This window comes from Dermacentor andersoni, chromosome 11 (assembly GCF_023375885.2).
Source record: "Dermacentor andersoni chromosome 11, qqDerAnde1_hic_scaffold, whole genome shotgun sequence".
Taxonomy (NCBI): domain Eukaryota; kingdom Metazoa; phylum Arthropoda; class Arachnida; order Ixodida; family Ixodidae; genus Dermacentor; species Dermacentor andersoni.
The window spans coordinates 49,727,680-49,745,245 of record NC_092824.1 but is presented as its reverse complement, the minus strand read 5'-3'; the positions used below and the strand labels follow the sequence as shown (position 1 = coordinate 49,745,245).

The 17,566-nt window shown below is 46.7% G+C and overlaps 1 protein-coding gene across 2 annotated transcripts in view; it reads right to left on the bottom strand.

The window, feature by feature from the left end:
* Positions 1-17,566, bottom strand: part of LOC126517972 (pancreatic triacylglycerol lipase-like) — a 116,117-nt gene that overhangs the window by 50,032 nt on the left and 48,519 nt on the right. For both annotated transcript variants that reach the window (XM_050167807.3, XM_050167808.3), the window contains exon 2: positions 5,821-6,104. In XM_050167807.3, coding sequence (XP_050023764.1) covers positions 5,821-6,104 — 284 coding nt within the window. The remainder of the gene's footprint in view (positions 1-5,820; positions 6,105-17,566) is intronic.

Below are 17,566 nucleotides of genomic sequence, written 5' to 3'. Positions count from 1 at the left end.
GCTGGAAACGCCTCCGTAGCCCACGCTGCCATGACCACATCAGTCGAGCCAGTCGATTGGCCCGAAGGGCAATACGGAGCTTCGTGGCAGTATCCGCCAGTTCTTCTGACGTGCGTCGTCTGAGTGCGTGACCTTCAACTGAACAATGCAGACGCCACTGCACCTTGAGCGCGTCCCACGACTCTGGGTCAGATCTAGAAAGAGAAGCAAGCAAGACTCGACAAACAAGAGCGCGAGCGCGCGTCATGCAGAACGCGGATGTCAAGCCGCCAAGGTTTTACTGATGAGGAAGCAGGGAAGCAAACTTCAAGGATAACTGGTCTGTGATTCGAAATAAAAGCAGGAGATGAAGGTAAAGTTATTACATCAGATTGGGAGACATAGTGAGCTAAATTGCTTGGCACAAAGGCACGGTCTAAGCTGCTTGACGACGCACCCCGTTGCCACGTCCAGACAAATGAAGAACCATGAAAAAGTCGATATGTATCCAGCATCGAAAAGTGCTGGGCGAGGCGACGCACACTCCCGTGCTTTCCAATCAGGGCGACCCCAGCCCGGGCCTTGCACATCTGCTCGCGTGTCTAAAACACAATTAAGGCCCCCAACAAGCACCACGTGACGACGTCCAGGACACACGTCCAGGTCACGAAAAAAATAATTTGACTTTGTGTCCTGGGCGGGTCCATTGATGCACAAAATCCGTAACATAAACGAAGATAGTACACAATCAAATGCATTCCCCCTGTCCCATCATAAAAAACATAATGATCTCGCAAGGTAGCTGCATTGGAAATAGTAATACCGACTCCACTAGAGCGTCATGTCGCGAAGAAGAAAGAACAGTCAAGGTTGAAGGTGCGTTTGAAAGAAAGAACATGTCCAATGATGAAAAAAAAAATTGTTTCTTGCAAGCACAGGATGTCAAAATTTTTATCGCGGGCATTTCGCTGATAATTTCGGCTTGTCTTATAGGACTTCAGTACCCCTGCGCGTTTAATGAAATAATGTTCACGGTGTCAGCCATATTTAGATATATATGTGTCACCAAACTGACCTGGTCGTGTCGTTCAAGTCGGCACCCCGGGAACAAGTCCAGGGGTCATGCGCTACACGCGCTTCGACCCTTCCGAAGAAGGCTGAGGTTCCTTTGGCCGTTGTAACTCGGCGTGGCGATCCGGGGCGCTGTCCGAGCCGGAGGCTGACGCGCGCGGGCCCGCTCTACGTCCAGTCCATCCAGGCTTGGCGAGAGTCCAACGCTGCTGTCAACTCCGAGGCCGAAGCTGTTTTCTGACGACGATTTCGGTAGCTGTTGGGCTGCGGGATCGGTGTCATCGCGGCCGACAGCTTCGCTCTAGCCGGGGGCTCATTCAGACGCAACGGCGAGCCACAAATCGGATGCGGCGTGGTAGGCGACGGGACCGAGGCGGGTGAAGCAATAGCAGATTTTGCGGGTGTATCAAGCGTATAAACCGCAGGGTCACGTGTTTTAGCCATGTTTAAAACCTCCGTGTGATAAAGAGGACTGATAGTATAGCAGCCGAAGTGGAGGCGCTGTCGGCCACAGCGTGCGTGTCCTTCGCTGCTTGGGAGGCCAGCGAACCTGGCGTGTTGCGATCGGCCACGTGATGATGATGATGATGATGATGATGATGATGATGATGATGATGATGATGTTGTTGTTGTATTTGGCGCATACCCATTCACGGGGATCGACCAAGCGTCGGGCAGGTTTTACATATGTCTAAAGGTAATAAATATAAAAATCTATAACCTTGATAAATCAATTAAAGCGAGGAAAGGTCAAAGCGACTCAGTAGACAGTCATTGATAAAGAAAAGTTATATGTAATATAAATGAAGCGATAAAGGGAGAATCAAATGAATAATACGATTAACAATGAAATCTGTTTGATTCAATAATGAATTTTCCTATGGCGATGCATACATTCCTGTGTGAGTGCCCAAGCACCGACGCTCCGAAAGACAGCAGCACCGGAGTGTTCAATGGCAGGCCGAGCATTCGCACTGTAATTTCTAGTGGCCTTTTTCTCAGGGAGGAGAAACGCCGGCTTCCAGTAAGTAGTGTTGTCGTTTCTAATGAGTTGCAAAAATGGCACAAAGGGGAAAACGCCAGAGCAGATCGGTGCATGTATAAATTTAGGGGTGGGACTCGACAACGCAACCTCTTTGGTGTCACTTCCGTCTGTCTGGTTTTGCGAAATTTCCTGCTCCAAGGGAATTGTAAGTGGCGTAGTAGTGAGGATGATGTTAGAATTTGATTTTGATGTGAAAAATATGTATCTTCTAAACCTGAAAGACGTGATAAAGCCCGTCGTTGGAAGAAGGGCAAACACAGGGCCGCTGATGCGGCGTGCTAAGCTGGCCAAGCTGTCTGCCGCTTCATTCATAAATATGCCTTTGTGCCCAGGTACCCATATTAATCGCAAACTCTGCATCACTAGCGCGGTCGTCTTTTTCGGTCGAAGAGGCTGGCGAACATGGCGTGTTGCGATCGCTCGAGCTGCATGTTTGTTCTTTTAACGCGAAAGTGTTAAGGAACTCATGTGGCGGAAAATCCGGCGTCCCGCGGCAGTGTCCGGCGTCAGATGTCCTCTCGGCAAAAATATTTTTTTCTGACCACTTATGCTCAGGCCTTCAATGTGCCGCAAGGAATTGACTGAACTAATTGAATTTCTCAAGCTAAAATACGTAGAAAAACCGTAAACTACTACTGTGCATAACTTACAGACATGGTAGCTCTCGGATTGTAATTTGACTATACGAAAAAACATAATTTGGTTATGCGAAAATTCAAAGAAACCCCTTTACACACACGGACCGGCCGCGGCTTTCACAGACCGGCCGCAGCGTCCGCCATTTTGCGCGCGCCGGCGCGATGGGCGTCTTGGAGGCCACGGAGCGGCGCGCCCGGCTCCTTATAATTTGTTGGCGCTCGCTTCCGCCGCATCGCGGCCCACACAAGAGGCCTTGGTTCCACCACAAAGCTCGCCTTCGTGCATAGCGTTCGCGGCAAGCGTTTCCAGGTAAACATTACGGTTGCATACGCTCCAGTTGCCGGGAAGCGTGATGAGCAGCCAGGGATCTTTGAATCATATCGGCGCTCCACTCTTCAAAGCGAAGCCTAAGCGTCCCCCATTTTTTTTTTCATTTGCCGACGCTGGTTGATGCGGTGTCAAGGCAATTTCTTTCGTTACGACGTCACGCGCAGTCGCGACCGCAGCTGACGCCGGCGGCAAGGAGCAGAAGGCTCCAGCAGCAATGTCTGAGTATGAACACAGCACAGGGCACACGACCGTAGAGTGACCACCCCGCAACGCCGACAAGGACAGTCAAATCCGTCGCTTTCGTGGCCATGGATACCACAACGGCCACAGGTGCATTTTACATGGTAGTGGTAGCTGGAGCCGCACCGACGACACGCGTTGCAAGCCGCGGTAGTCAGACGTCACGCGATGACCAGAGACTCGCAGGTAATTGGGGACAGGGGTTGTGGTGCTCATTTCCATTCGAACAAAGCGGGTGTCCGTGAGCACGCCACGTCGTCCGCTCGTAACACCGGCGTTGACCGACTGGACCTTGCCGTATGGTGATAGTGCCTGGACGAGGACTTAGTTCGGAACGAAGGATGGCAAGAAGAGACAGGTTACGTTGGAGACCTGCGGGCCGACGGGAACGACAGGACAACGTTCGACACCGATGACAAGGCAGCCAGCATCGACGATCAGAGACATGGAAGCCGTGCTATTGACTGCGACTTGGATGTTGAGGCCTCCCATGTGCTGAACGTAGTAGAGCTCAGAGAGGCCAACTATTCAGGCCGTCGCGTCGACGACGGTCTCGGGACCATTCCCCGTAGGCACAACAACGACGACGACTTGGGTCTTCGAGGTACTCCTAGACAGTGCAGGCGCCATGCGCGAGAGGTGGGCGTCCCTGACATAAAACACGCAGTGACGTCGGCAGAAGCTGTCGTAGTTGTTCGTCAACGCGAATGGCAGATCCAGCGTCGGACGCCAAAAATTCCGAAAGGCAGAGGAACAGATTTGGAGAACGGATATTTATAAGCGGAAGTGCTAGATAAAAAAAAACCCATTGCTGGTACGTTTCATGACCACACGAAACGCTCTGGGATCCTACCAAACATTCTTCTAATTTTTCTGTGGATTTCTTGCAGGCGAGAATTTTGCTCAGACGTAGTCGACAAGAAGCATCAATAGGTTATGCCTTTTAAGACAATATGTTAGTCACGATCGCAAGAAATATCTTTCGCGGAAAGTTTTTCCATGAAATGTACGGGAATTATCCTCTCAGGCTCTACTGGGGATAACTGTTACTTAGATTTCAGCGTTGTCAGGCCTTGTTATGCCTTTTTTCTGGCAGTAAAACTTTTGAAAATTTCATAGTCAAGCCTGGCAGTCGCAACCAAAACAAATATAAGCATTTCAATATTTCGAGTGCAACTACGTAGGCGCTCTACTGAGACACGTTCGCGCTGTCGTGCTGTCACGGTTTAGAAGTGTATGCGCGGCGACCAGGCGTGGAGGGATAAACGGTCTCCAGAGACGCGCAGTGATTTTGGCTGCAAAAGCGACAAAGCAAAACGGAAGCACCGTCACAAACTCCGCTCCATCGGTTCTGCCGGGTCTGAGGCAGGGTTCCCGCTGGCTAGGTTCGTGTTCAACCTCAGGTGCTGGCATGAACATATGAACATTGCGCGCACACATATTAGCGTTCCTCCTGAACAGTTGTGTGCGTACCACACCGTGGCACATACACTGGTCTGAGCGGAACGAATACACATCTCATAGCATCACTTCAAAATTACGTAAAGTAATAATAATAATAATAATAATAATAATAATAATAAGCTTTATTTCCATCAAAACGATGGAGGGACCATGGTTAAAAGCTGCTGAACAGCTTGACTAGAGCCCACGGTCCCCTCTACAAGGCAGTACAGGAGCATACATGAAACATACAGGAATCTAACAAAAGACAAACGCAAAATTGATTCGATTTAATGCATTACGAGGAAATCAATATTGAAATTGCTCAAAGACATAACATATCACGTGGCGCAGCTCGCGAACTGCAATACGACCTAAATCAATTCCACATTTATTCAGAAGTGTCTCTGTCATACTATCATTGTACATAACCATTGTGTACACTGTATATATTGAACACCATTTTATACATGTGACAATTAGCTTATGTTTAACTGTGCTTTACCGTGTGTCTGTGTTGTTATATGTTAGTGAGTGAGGACTCGGACACTACTTTGAGAACGTGCCGTGTATACAGTACTTCGTTTCTTGTATATGTTATCGTCCTGGTGAAATTGTGCCATGATTGTGACTCAGTGTTAGCATCGCCCCTTGTTTAAATAAACTTTTTCTAAACACAAGTAATTAGCCGCCAAGCTAAATCCATCTAATCCTTTCTTTGGCACTGCAGCAAACGCCGACGGTTTTCCTTCGGCCTCATCTATAGCGTATCGTCGATGCGTGACGCCTGCGATGCCGCTGGCAAGCGTTCCTTATTATGCCAGCGTCGTGAGACGCCTGGTAGCTACCCGGGGGGCTGTTTCTTCTGCGCAGAGGCCGTTGCCTTGCCGCCTCGCCAATACGTCACACCCACGTGTACGATTAGAACCGCCGTACCAGCAGTTCAAGCGCAACGCTAAACCTTGCCACATACACTCTCAATGCTGACGAAATATCTTTTTTTTTTCAGCTAACTAGTATTAACTTTGTTGATGAGGCGCGGTATGCATATACAAGCGGCTCATATCACTCACCAGTATCCACCTGAGGTATGCGTGCTCTAGGTATCCGTGAATGATGAACATGGTGGGCCTCGTGCTGTCGAATTTCGAGTCGGCGAAGCTGTCGGCGTCGCCGGATTTGAGCCGCTGGTAGTACTCGTTGTTGCGGCGCGTGCGCAGGAAGAACTGCACGTTGAGCGTTTCCGGCGACAGCGGGAACAGGTTCAGGGGCCGCTGGATGGACAGGAATGGCTCGCCCACCGAGAAGCAGCCGTACTTGCCGTAACACCGGGTCAGGCTGTTGCCGCTCGGGGGCGCTGCGAGAGAGAGCGTAAACAACCCGGAATCAAGAAAAGAAAAACGTGCTAAAAGAAGCTGGGACCGTATAAATACTGTGCAAAGAATGGAAACAAACGGAAGAGTTCATATAGTTTTACAAAGACGGCAAGCAGGAGATCAGGAACGAAAATGTGTACGATACCACAAAGGGCAGTGCCTTGCTTTTTGAGGCCCAATCTGGCTGTCCGAGGACAAAGGATAGAGAAGAAAATATTCGCAACAGGATGAGGCATGGGTCTACCGTCGCAAAATATTCACCGACGCGATTACGATACTCCCTAATGCGAAATTTGAGCGCAGCTCTATACGTGTTTTCATTTCGCGACATATTTGTTGGCTGGCGTGGACAATCTGTCTCGTGCGGCACATTGCAAACGGAGCGAAGTGTGGCGTATAGTGGCCTCGCTAATCGGGAGATCGCGAGAGGCAGCGCGTGGGTGACGCGTGGGCGCGATTCGCAGCACCTGCTGCAGACAGACCTCCGCTCATGCACTGCTTTGTTTCCATATATGGTATTGGTGGATGCGCTCGCAGCATGCCATCGGTGATCAGACAACGACGCACTACTCTGGCGACATCTCGTAGCGGTCGTCTCCGCAGAGCCCCTCTTGCGCAGCACGCCTTTTTTCTCCCGCTTTCGCCATACCCCCTCTTCCGCTTTCCTCCTCCCGCTCCCTTCACTATCACCGTCTTTCATCCTCCGCGTTCGCTCTCATCCTTGGCTGTGCTCGTCCGCTCGGTTACGCCGAGGGAAGACGCCAAGGGACGCCTACGTTAAACGCAGGAACGGGCGCCTAGGAGCTGCGCTCAAAAATACGGAGCCAGCTTAGCGCATTGTAACAGAATGTTAAATTATTCACCCAGAACAGGAACGCGTAGGGAGCGTCCACCTTCCAGAAGAGCTGGATTTCAAAGCTTACGGGAGTACTAACTGGTCAGCGGTCGAGATAAGAAAGAGGAGATCAGAATGTTTGCAGAAAAAAAATACGGTGACGAGCTTGGGACTGTATCGTTAGAGTCATCGGTAAATAATAAGGATACGTTAGAGATAAGTAAAATGCTTTCGATAGATCCCTAATAAAGTTTGATTAGCTCAGGCAAGCTAGGTGAACATTTGTTGTCATCCCTTCTGAAAGGAATTGTCGTCAGAAATCATCATGAATCGAGAGAGGCGCAAAAGCAGGTAACAGAACAGGCAGAATAAATAGACATGTTACTTGTTATGGCCATAAATATGCTTAAGTTCTGACGGTTCGTTAAAGGGACACTAAAGCGAAACAATAAATCAGTTTAGACTAATGAAGCATTGTTGGAGAACTCTGCGGGCAGTCATTTCAAAAAAATAGTTTGATTATTAGATGAGAAAATGAAGGTCCGAGTATCAGTATTTGAATTTCGCGCGGAAATTCTAGCACTGGTACGTCAGCGTGACGTTAGGGATTCCAAAGTATGTTTTCGCATTTGGGCCACGTTGGCTGAATAAAGGTTCTCGAAATTTTCTATGTTTAATATTTGGTTCCCTTAGAACACAATGTAGTCAATCTGTACCGCTATATGCAATTAGTAGGCCCTAGAAGGTGCCATAAAAATCCAAGACGTCACAGCCCCCAGGTGCGGGAACTTAAGTAGGCGTCGCCACCCGTCTTTCGTTCTTCTGCTTTTTCTGGCTTACCAAATGTCTTATCGTTGTAAGAGTGGTGTTTTTTGGTGTTGTAGAACGGTAATTTACTGAGGCAGAAGAAATCATTTTTCACTTTAGTGTCCCTTTAAAACATGTCACGGACGTTATTGTGGTCAAATAAGCGCAGCAGAAATATAAAACCTCATGAGCTAGTTGATGAATACGTAACTAAAGCGCTGAACGGCAGTAAAAGCCTAGGGCGACACGAATGCGTCAAGGGACGCCTTGTTGTATTAGTATCGTCTGCGACTTCCAGCGCCGTCAAATGTTTTTCGTTACCTGTTTACCAACTAGCTTATATAGTTCAAGACACTGCTTGGTGACATTAGCCGCCAAGCCATTTCAAAGGGGCTGCTCATACTATCCATCCATAATGTCCACCCAGAAAGACTGACATTAGAGCAAAAAGGACGTTGGAAAGGAAATTATTTTTGACAGCACCAGGGGGCAGGCAGCACTTCACTTTTCGAGTCTATAGGGCTGGGTGCTTGAGAACAGAATGCTACAAGCAGGAGACTGACACCGTAGTGGTAATTTGTCGCTGCTGTAAACGAGCCAGAAAAACGATGAAACACGTTTCCCTAACCTATAACGCGCTTCAGTGTCTAGAGCACGGAGCGAGCCCTAGGGGAAATTGAAGAACCAAAGATATGCAAAAAGCCGTCACGGGGAGATTAATATGCAGATTGTAAGGAAGCTGAGGCTGTAGGATTGAAGGATGGTGATGACAGGTATACGAGGGTATAAAAGAATTTTAGGGTCGCATATATGTATTTTCTTTCTTTATGGCAAGGTGGCACCTGTCACCACCCCGATACAAAGGGCGATGTCTATCTATCTATCTATCTATCTATCTATCTATCTATCTATCTATCTATCTATCTATCTATCTATCTATCTATCTATCTATCTATCTATCTATCTATCTATCTATCTATCTATCTATCTATCTATCTATCTATCTATCTATCTATCTATCTATCTATCTATCTATCTATCTATCTATCTATCTATCTATCTATCTATCTATCTATCTATCTGTCTGTCTGTCTGTCTGTCTGTCTGTCTGTCTGTCTGTCTGTCTGTCTGTCTGTCTGTCTATCTATCTATCTATCTATCTATTTTTGACCCATTGCCAGTTTCCAAACGTTTCATTTGATAGCACATCCTGTCACGTGCAGTCAGCTATTTATAGAGCATCTGGGTCAACACTTCAGTTACTCGGCGTCACGCATGTAGAAATGTGCTAGTGGGTAAAAGCGTTATCTAGGAAGTTGAGTGTAAGACGTGTCGTGCGGAAACGAGAAGCTTCGACCGGCATCACTGCCGCATTCAAAATATTCGAGGCTGTGACAATGAAGAACTCCGCAAAGCCTTAGTCTTAAAACAAGAAAGAAAGAAAGAAAGAAAGAAAGAAAGAAAGAAAGAAAGAAAGAAAGAAAGAAAGAAAGAAAGAAAGAAATAGCTTACAATGGAATACACTGGGCCACTCCGTCTATTCCTCACCGGTCCCAAACCTTTTACCAGCATAGCAAGCCATCGTTATAGGTATAAAAGTGACACGTTTGGTACTCTGTATTTTCCAATCTGGGAGCCTAGCTCAACTTGGCAGTTTATCGATTTAGTGCCCCTCTACGACTCGCGAGTGTTGTATACGATGAACGATGTCTTCTCCTGGCTAGGTGCAGCATTTTCTTGAAGTTACGATATTATAACGAGAGCTCGAGCCGTGTTTTCGCCTGTCGGCGTCACCGTGCCGTCACGGTATCGATGTGACACGTGCGGGCAGCTCGAGCGGAATGCTAAACCTTGCTACTTCTTTCAGTGTGTCGCCCTTGGGGGCCAAAATTGCCAATTTTTTTTGCCATGCCATGATGCCGACACGTACTTATTCAGCAAAAAGAAAAAAAAAGAAGAAGAAATTAATTTGTGTGTAGCTAGGTGACGTTGGTAACATGTAAAATGCCGACTACTCCATTTAGCTTAGTCGTGCGAGAAGTCCACTCTAAAAAATATTGCAAATGGGACAAAGATGTGAAATGAAAGTAGAGACGCGTTCGGACAGATGGTTCAGAGAAAGAGCGAGGGAAATGTGGTCTTTAATGAAAAGCTACAGATGTTTGCCTGGCCGACAGCCTGGCATGATATAATATACACAGTGACGATGAGCGAAACGAGGACAAGGTGAAATCAGGAGCCAACGTTTCGACAAGCGGACTTGACTTCTTGAAGGCGACTTATACACAGTGATCACATAAACAAACAAACGGGAAGGAAATACTTGAACTACGCGCCTGTTCAGCGAAAGTTCAAGCAAGCACAGTGTATTAAGGTTGTTTAAAAGAAAAGACGCAAGAAGAAAAAAGAAACTTGTAATGCGCTCACAAAGAATTCATACACAGTTCAGTGTGTGCATCCTTGTAATCTCACCTTGTAGTCATTTTACAAAAAAAAATGCTGTTGTTTCGAAACTTCCGCGCCGTATTTTCGGTGCACGTTATAGAACTTTTTAGTGCACGTCGATCTACTTTACCGTCTCGCTTCCAACCGTGCGAAAATCAGCGCCAGGTCGATACTTCAGTTCGTCATTCCCTGCTTATACGGCGCAAAATCGAGGGCAAATACTGAACTCATTGGCATCCTTTATTACGAAGCTGTTGCGTAACACTCTCCGATTGTGTTCAACTTTGAGAAGCTCAATTAACACCGAAAGTAAGAACAAAACCGTGGAAAACGGGGTACACGTTCAAACTGCGAAGAACGTTTCATCGCTGCTCCAAATCTCTCTGCGCGTCCACTTTCATCGCCGCTTCAACTTTTCGCGGGCGATAATTACTTCCCTCCTGCGAACTGCGTGAGCGGTGATCGCATCGTGATGCTCGCTTCCGTGACAATCCCCTCTCGTGCCCTTCCTGCACGCAACTGCATTTTGTAACACTTGCACTCTACTCAGCACGTTCGCTGTTCGAGTCGGAGATTTCTGCACCACCGTTCGGCAATTTCAAATAATAATAATAATAATAAACGGGTCGTGCGGCCGCCGTTCGATGAACGTCCCGTACTAATCCTCCACCTGTCAAAGCTTATAGAGCGACGACGTCCACGCCGCTCCCCCCAACTTTCCGTCGATCGCCGGGGCTGTCTCTCGGGCAGCAGCAGCAGCAGCAGCACGACTGCTGCTGTCCTTGAATTCTGGTGCAGCTCCATCTTATCGCGCGGACCATCTGGCCGTCCGATCTCGGGGCACGTTCCTATGGCCAAGCACCCGCTATAGGGAAACTGCTGCGCCGTCTGGTCTGGCGATAACAAGCGTTACAGCTCGCGCGATCACGTCTGCCCTAGTTCGTCGGTGACGTCACCTACGCGAGTCGAGAAGGGGGGGGGGGGAGACAGAGAGCGTGGCAGCATGCATAGAGAAATGACGGTGGGGCGTCCATTGCTCGCGCGACTGCGCTCTTATAGTGTTTCTTCCTATGTGGGAGCCTCGCTGTGTAACTCGTAACACTACGTGATCGAGGCTTCCGTGCAGGCAGACGATCGTGCCGCCGGGACCAGACGATCCGCTGGCGATCGCGCGTGTTCTTTTCGAAAAGTATTTGTAATTTCTATCGCCCCCCCTCCCTTTTCTTTTCCTTAAGAGGAAGCTTTAGCTCGGGTGCTCCTATCTAAATACATGTAAAAGGTGAATTCGTTTTTCTCGGCAACCACTGCATCAAATTTGACGAGGTTTGTTGCATTTAAAGGAAGAACTTAAAATATAGTGACTGTTGGTCTCGAATTTCCGAGTTAGGTCGTCAATTTTTTATTAAACATTGGCAAAAATCAAAAATATTGTCACAGTCAAAAAACGAAACTATCAAGTTTACAACTCTGTAACTCAACAACGAAAAATGATAATACAATTCCGTGAATTGTATCTAATAGTACATCTAAAGGGGACAAAATTGATATGTTACACATGAATTTTAAAAAATTTAGTAATAGGGAAATACAACTTTTGCAGAACCCTTGTAACCAACGTAACGAATTCACGTAAAATCTAAAATCAAATATGGAATTTGTCCGCTTTGAATGATCCAATGCTTGCCGTTTACAGAACCGCGATATCAGTTCTTTATGCAGAGCTTTGAATTTATAAACTTCGTGCTTCTATTTCTTTCAAACGGTCAAATAGTTGAAAATCTTTTTAAGAAAATTCAAGCGCTGAATCAAAATTCCGCTTCCAACAGTCGCTAGAATTTACCTTCCTTTCTCAAATGCAACAAATTTCAGTAAAATCGGTCCAGGGGTTATTTCAGAAAAACGTTTTTGCGTTTTACATGTATTTGAATAGGCCGCGTCAGAGTTTGGCACGAGCTAAAGCTTCCAAGAGGAAGCTTTAGCTCGATAATAAAATTTAAAGAATTGTATTATCGTTTTTCGTTTTAGAGTTAGAGAGTTGTAAACATTATAGTTCCTTTTTTGAAAATTTGCGATATTTGTCAATTTTTAATAAAAAATTGACGACCTAACTCGAGAATTGGAGACCAAAAGTCACTAGATTTTAAGTTCTTCATTTAAATGCAACAAACCTCGTCAAATTTGGTGCAGTGGTTGCCGAGAAAAAAGAATTCTCCTTTTACATGTATTTAGATAGGAGCACCCGAGCTTAAGCTTCCTCTTAATACGCCGCATCTCATGCACTGTCTAGGAATTCCGTTGGTCGCCAAACCTTTTTTTTTTTTAAGACAGCTACACTTTAAACCGATTTACACCCTTAAGGGTCATTAAGGGTGCAAATCCATTTACAGTCAGTATACCAGCGTCTGTCGCCGAGTATTTCCTTGACTGATCTAATAATAATAATAATAATAATAATAATAATAATAATAATAATAATAATAATAATAATAATAATAATCGTCTTGTTGCTGCCATCGTCATCATAATCATAATTACCGTCCTTTGAGTAGAAGCATCATTCGGAAGTGTTGGAATAAATAAACTGCATAAAAAGCAAGGGCTTGTTGTAATTCAGTCTGTACACTGGGAGAAACACAAGGGCGGCATAAGACGGGTACGCAGAATACCTTAAGGTTGTAACTTAAGTGAAACTAAATTAAACTATGCCTTACAGAGGCGCAAAAATATGCTAGAGTGTATAAGCGCGACTGAACGAGTATGTAGAAAGAAACAGATATACAGAGACAGCGCTCGGGGGTACGGTATATATTTATCGATGCGTGCGAAAATAAAAACCTATAGTTGAATGTGAAGCCCTGTCTCTGTGTATCTGTTTCTTTCTATGTTCTCGTTCAGTCGCGCTTGTACACTTTATCATGGATTCTAACCAACTAGGCCACCAACGTGTTTTAATCAAAAATATGCTTTCTTTTTCTTTTCTTCTTCAAAGGAACATGGAAGTTGGGATTACATTTCATATCAACAAGAAGGTTGCAGGAAATGATGTCGAAGGTCGAAACCAGCGCCGCTGCAATCCATTTCACTTAGATTCTCGTCCAGGGCCGGGCATTTTGCAGCGATGCTTCGTGATTCGTCAAGCGACGCCACAGGGCAGCTGGTTAGTCTGCCTTCCTTTCTTACATTTCTATCTTTCTTTCTCACTTCACTTTACATTTCCTTATACTCCGCGTACGGTCTTCACGCATGGGGCTGGTATGCAACGATTAATATTTATATGTAAAGACGTGTGTTGCCACACGAAAAAAAAAAGTTGTACTACATTTTGACCGAATTCTCTATCTATCTATCTATCTATCTATCTATCTATCTATCTATCTATCTATCTATCTATCTATCTATCTATCTATCTATCTATCTATCTATCTATCTATCTATCTATCTATCTATCTATCTATCTATCTATCTATCTATCTATCTATCTATCTATCTATCTATCTATCTCAATGTAGTGCTTTAGCGTATACCCACACTCTTTTTCGTACATTGTGTCAGCGCCGTAATTCTATCGCCATCTTCCACCAACTGATCCCAGAAGCCCGCGATTTCACACGTCTCCAACGCAACAGCGTAGATCACGCCACTAACGACACGCTTTTGGCTAACGCGGAAACACCCAACTCGCGCGGTGAGGATTTAGACCCGGCGGCGATCGAGTTTAAGCCGGCCTATTACTATTCTATACGTGGTTATAGACCGCGCGCTGTACCGGGAAGCTCTCCTATTGCGGCGCCGGTAGTCTTGGCGCACGCTTTCCTTCGATTGTAAAAACCGATTGAAGCGCGCCATACATACACCCAAAAGTTTCCATATCCCGATAGCGACTCTGATAGCCGGTCCTACGTGATCCCGCTCCCTCCCCATCGTCCTTCGCGAACGCTTGCTATATCGAAGCAGTTTATGTAGGCAAAGCTGCTGTTACGAGACGTCGCCTCCCGGGTAAGTATATACCGTTGATGGCCGAGGGCCGGGGTTTTTTTACGCCCGATAATGAAATGCGGCCCGTTATCGGACTGCGCCGCTAATGCGTGTGCCGCTCCCGCCAATATAACGTGTGATACGTGTACGTGCACGTATATAACCCGTTCGGAGCGCGCATATGTAAAGGGTCACACAGCGCATACAGGTCACACGACACGAATGTACGCGGCGCTAGGAAAACCCACCGACCAGTCAAGAAATCGAGCGCAACCCTGCCTGCCTGCCTCGTTTCCCTTTCGCTATTGCATGTTTGTCCGATCTGTACGCCTGCTAACGCTGTGCGCTGGGGAAAGGGGAGTGCGGAGGAAAACAAAAGAAAGAAATTGTGAGCGACGATGATGAAGGGGAGTGGTAAACGTTTAGTTAGGCGCTGTGGTGAAGCCCGCCGCCTGCGGCACTCAGGGACGCGGACTACGAGCGAAAGTAACTACGGCACGGACGGAAGGAAGCGCGGATTAGCGAATGCCGTGTTGTTTAACAACTGCTCATTCTGACTGACAACTGTCGAAGCTGTGTAGCCGCTACGCGTGTCCGCGCCCCTGGGTGACACGACCAGCGCAGTTTATCACTAAGGTATATCTTCGCTTGTGTAGCATGATAGTTTATCATGTATGAAGTATGCGGTGATGCGGGCTTCGCAGTTTGCAGATTTCGCTGAATTAAATACAACTTGCGTCGCGCCTTCTCGCGGGCGTAAAAGTGCCTTTCTGTCACATGAATGTTCGTGCCGGTGACGTGAAATGGAGTTTGAAACATTTAGCGTAAAATATTGATAACTAAAAAAAAAAGAGGCAGCAAAAGCGTAGACGTGTTTTCTGGAATAAAGCAAAGCCCAGCATATGATTCTGACGAAACTGCCTCTGTTTTTCAAGTTGACGCAGAGCCCAATTTGTCACGCTCCGAAGAAAGCGTGATGCATGTAATTATCTCTTTCTGACTTTTTTTTTCATACTTCTTGGGGATGGTGGGGAGGGCAGTACATATATGTTAGAGCAAGGGTACATGTTAATGTTTTGTTAGTGTTTCTTTTTTAGAGGAAATTCTTAGTTTCCTAAAAGTGAAAAGAATCATTCATTCATTCATTCAATTTGTTTATGAATCACAAGAGATGGTTACAAACTCTGTACCGATAGCCTACATTGGCTAGTAGTCGGTCCAGTGAAGAATATGTGAAACAGGTCAATAGTAAATATATATGTGTACCAATAATAAAATCTGATAAAATATATAAAAGGCATGTTCATAATCGCATCATTACAACATGTAATAGGTAAAATAAGTAGAATACACGACGACAGCAAGCGGAAAGGACTTCTTACAAATCTTGATATTACAAATGAAATGATATTACAAATCCTATACCTAAAATTAAGTATAGAATGACGCGGAATGACCTGGAATGACGCGTAAATGCACCGAAATTCTCGAGCGCTTTCGAGGGAACACAAGTAGCCACATGTCCAAGCGCGGCTGTCTGACCGGTTTTGCAAGTTACGAATGTCCGAGAATTACCTGTCTGTTGCGTAGGGATTATAGGCAAGTGTGCTGGTGGGGAAATGTATGTGGGTGTACTGTACAGGAATGTTCTTTGTGGAGTAGTCAGTCTTGGCGTCGGACTTTTTAATTATGAAAAGACCTGCATTGCGCGAAATGCAATCTCCACGGTGTGCAAAAGCAACATGCCCGCTGGTTCTATTTCTGTTCCCAGCTGGTGCAGCAACACTACACGCTTTGAGCAACTTGGTTTCGGACGTTCTTATTTGCAGAAGTCGGAACCGACAGTTTCTAATGGCTCACTAGGCGTTACGTTCAAGGACCCGTGCGCGTGTTGGCTTGGATCCGCACGCGTCAAAAGCCGAGGCACATATCCTTGAGTTGTCGCAGGAATTACTTTGCACGCACACGGCGGTGATGGCCGCTTCCGAGCTAGCAGTCCTAGAAAATAATTATGCATTCAGCAATCCATTCTCTGCGACTAGTTGAAGAGAGAGAGAGGGGGTATCCTCATTTCGATATCGAGTTTCTGTTCCCGTTTCCAAAAGACTTTTGGCACGAGAAACGCAGTCACCAACAAATTATTCGAGGAATCGATACATCCGTTCTCGTATATCACAGAAGAAAAAAAAAATCATACGGCGCTTTTTTTGTCGTCTGCTACGTCAAGTGCATTCGATGTGCGCATAGCGTCGTCTGTGATAGCATTTTTTGTTTTCCTAGAAGAAAGAAAATTGGCATCGGGAGTGGCGTGGCGGCTTCGAAAACGCGCGGAGAACCGGGTGCCTTCGTCTCGGTTCGGTAGTTCTAACCTTCGCGCGCGTTCAAAGACCCGCGCGGAAGGGGGCCCACACCCATAACCGGCGCCGCCGCCTCATACATATCGATGCCTCGAAGACATTTCCTTCGGAGGCTGCAGAGTTTGCCGTTATCGCCTCGCGAATCGCGTGCAACTATCAACTAAACTGCACTTGCGGGCCGGATCACTGTACAGCGCAGCTGAACGGTGCACAATGCGTTCGAAGCGAGGCCGAGGTCGAAGAGCGCCACCGCGAAGTTACGCCGATGGCACGCCCGTCTGCTGCGGCGCTCCCGCAATGGGCTCGTCGTTAATGCGCCGTCTGCAGCAGCGCAGGAATCAAGACCGTCTGGCCGTAATTGATGGGAGGACGTATTGAGGCCGACCTGCAGTGTGTGTACCCTGGGTGAGGCTGGACACCGAGGCGATGGAATCGCAGTGCGCGCATTTGCGCGACTTTTTTCGAGGACGTGTACGATTCGTCTGTCGTCGTGAAAAATTTTTTTGCCCCGACATCAGTGAGAGCCATGGAAGCTGAGTTTACTGGGTGTGTAGTGTCACCGCGACGACGATGGCCGTGGTTGTCGTTATCGTGTCCTTAGGATACTTCCTCGGCCTCATCCACGTTGTAGAGTGACGAAAATCGAAACTTTCCTATAAAAAGTAAATAAATATAAAGCGGAACCTCCCTGAAACGTGCGTGTGTGTACGTGTGCGCGCGCGCGTGTGTGTGTGTGTTAGATTTACTCCCCGAAGTTTCGTTAAGGGCAAGAATAAATGCAGGCATTACAAACCAGGGAAAACGCTGCCCGATTCCTGGGAGCAAGTGGGTAAGAGCATATCAATATTATTCGTATACACATATGTCATACATTCAGCACCTGCTGCCTTTTTGAGTGAGCGAAAGCTTGTTGCTTTTCTTGTAACCGCATTTATTACGCGAAATGAATTGGACAATGTCGCATCGCATCGAAATTCCCCCCACGTTGCACACACGTAAGCGGCGATGATACGTCACAAGGTGA